Raw genomic sequence first — 2,224 nt, forward strand, 5'->3', positions numbered from 1 at the left:
AGCAAAATGAAAACATGGTGAAGTTCTATTTCTAATAAAATAGACTTTAACACAACATTGTTTAGATTTTACAACAGGTTGCTGAACAAGAAAGAGCGTTTTTGGAACAGCATGGATGACATAACCTATTATGTGGAAGTAGGACACAAGAGACAAAATGAAACAAAACAGGGTCCCTCTCTGCACGATAATGAAAGACCTGAAACAAAACAATGGCTCCAAAAAGCAAGTCATTCATTCGGTTGTCGCTTCATGGCGGTGACAAATAGATTAAAATTATTCCATGAGGAACCCCCGTCCTTGACTAAATCCCTAGCAATTATCTTCAATTTTCTAGCTTCCTCTCTTATTTCAAGGCCTTGTTCCGATTCCAGCAAAATCTCTAAGCCTTTTACAAACTCTCCCTTCTCTATAATTCCTTCGCTATTCGCATTTAATGGTAAACCCAATTTCCACACATCAATAACATACGTGCGGTTAAGAAACTGGTCTGCAAAATAAGGCCAACAAAGCATGGGCACGCCAATGGTGATGCTTTCCTGCACAGAGTTCCATCCACAGTGAGTCACAAAACAGGCTATGGAAGGATGAGATAACACCTCTAACTGTGGGGCCCACGAAACTATGCAACCCCTATCTCTCACGCTCCAAGAAATCTGCAGGTAAAATAGCTTCGCTTCCTTTCATCAGATTGGGGCGCAAAACCCACAGAAATGGTCTCCGGCTTGCGTCCATTCCCATAGCAAGCTCTTCCACTTGCTTTTCACTCAGAACTGTAATACTTCCAAAAGATATGTATATCACAGAGTGGGCACAGTGTTTATCTAACCACTGTAAACATTCTGTGTCATTTTTCCAGAAGCTTGGGAGGACCTTCGTGCTTGTCCTGCTATGGAGAAACTCGGGAGGAATTAGAGGACCTATTGGATACACTCCCACTTCTTTGGACAACGTTTCGACTAATGGAACTTCGATCTCTAAGAATGAATTGAAGAGGACCCATTTGATGTGTTTGACTTCCTCTGCCATACGAATCCCTTTTCTAAACATGTATTCGCCTGCCCACAACCACGGAAGATCTCCCGAATGCAGCGCCGGCATGGAGGAATGAAATTTTACTGTTTTATCTTTCTTTGGAGTTCCTTCAACACAAAACCCACAAAGATGAAAAAAGTTTTAATTTGTCATTTACATCATGAAATAGAAACTAAAATAGATTGAAAGTGTATTATTATATGTTACCATCCGAAGCAAGGCTGCCAAGCGAGACCAGACTGGGACTAAAGTAGTAGATGGCGAAAAATGAAGCGAGAGCAGTGTGGAAAGCGGCGAGGGGAATTTTATGGAGCGTAGCCACCGACTGTAAGCCAAAGCACATCCAGGCGTCTGCAATTATACAGGTGAGCTTGTTTTCTTCATTTCTGGCATTTATTTCCCGAACTACTCTATCAATTACAGAAGGCCCCATGTCCTTTCCCAACGCCTCCATGCCATTTGCAATGCCTTCCAGAGTATCCATAATAGGGAATTCAAAGGGAACGGATATCATTCGGATGTTATCATGCAAAGAATTTGGAGTGTTGGCTTTGAGTATGCGGTTATGATTGCTGTCGGAGTTGAGGAAACTGACAAGGAATCCATGAGAGATGAGCTTCCAGGCGAGCTGCATCATGGGATTAATGTGACCCTGTAAAGGAAAAGCAACGAGAAGAGCGTGAGGAACCATGGCTGAGCTGAGCTCTACACCCCTCTCCAGAACAGCAAAGATGTAATAATCTTCTTAGCCAAAATATAATGGATGAAACATCATTTTGAGAAGGTACCCACGCCTGAAAACTTTTGTCTCTTACTCGATATCATATAGCTGTTGCATATATCGAACATTCCGCTTTTACCTTACCAGCATATTAAATACCTACAGTGTTCGAATGGACTTCACTGATTTTTTTGTTTAACGTTATGTATACAATATATGTCAAAACTTATAATAAGTCTGCTAAAAAAATATTATTGTTGTAATTGGAGTATAATACTGTAAATTGAGTTGGCATTAATGTTAAAAGGAAAAGAATTTTATTGAAACATGAGATGGAGCAGGTATATCTATAGGCCGGCATTATTAAAAAATAATTGGATTTTGTCATCGATTGAATTTGATGATCTCCCCTAGATTCTGTATTCTTTATTGTATTAAATCATAGGCGAGTAACGATAAATTGTTTAT

The 2,224-nt window shown here is 40.1% G+C and overlaps 1 protein-coding gene across 1 annotated transcript; it reads right to left on the reverse strand.

The window, feature by feature from the left end:
* Positions 1–230: 230 nt before the first annotated feature.
* On the reverse strand, positions 231–1,726 carry LOC131858943 (UDP-glycosyltransferase 83A1-like). The gene is made up of 3 exons (XM_059212438.1): positions 1,243–1,726; positions 645–1,142; positions 231–490 (listed from the first exon to the last, which is right to left on the reverse strand). Exons 1-3 carry the CDS (start codon positions 1,724–1,726, stop codon positions 231–233), a joined length of 1,242 nt encoding a protein of 413 aa, XP_059068421.1.
* Between the last annotated feature and the right edge of the window lie 498 nt (positions 1,727–2,224).

The sequence above is a fragment of the Cryptomeria japonica genome, chromosome 10, assembly GCF_030272615.1.
Source record: "Cryptomeria japonica chromosome 10, Sugi_1.0, whole genome shotgun sequence".
In the NCBI taxonomy this organism is placed as follows: domain Eukaryota; kingdom Viridiplantae; phylum Streptophyta; class Pinopsida; order Cupressales; family Cupressaceae; genus Cryptomeria; species Cryptomeria japonica.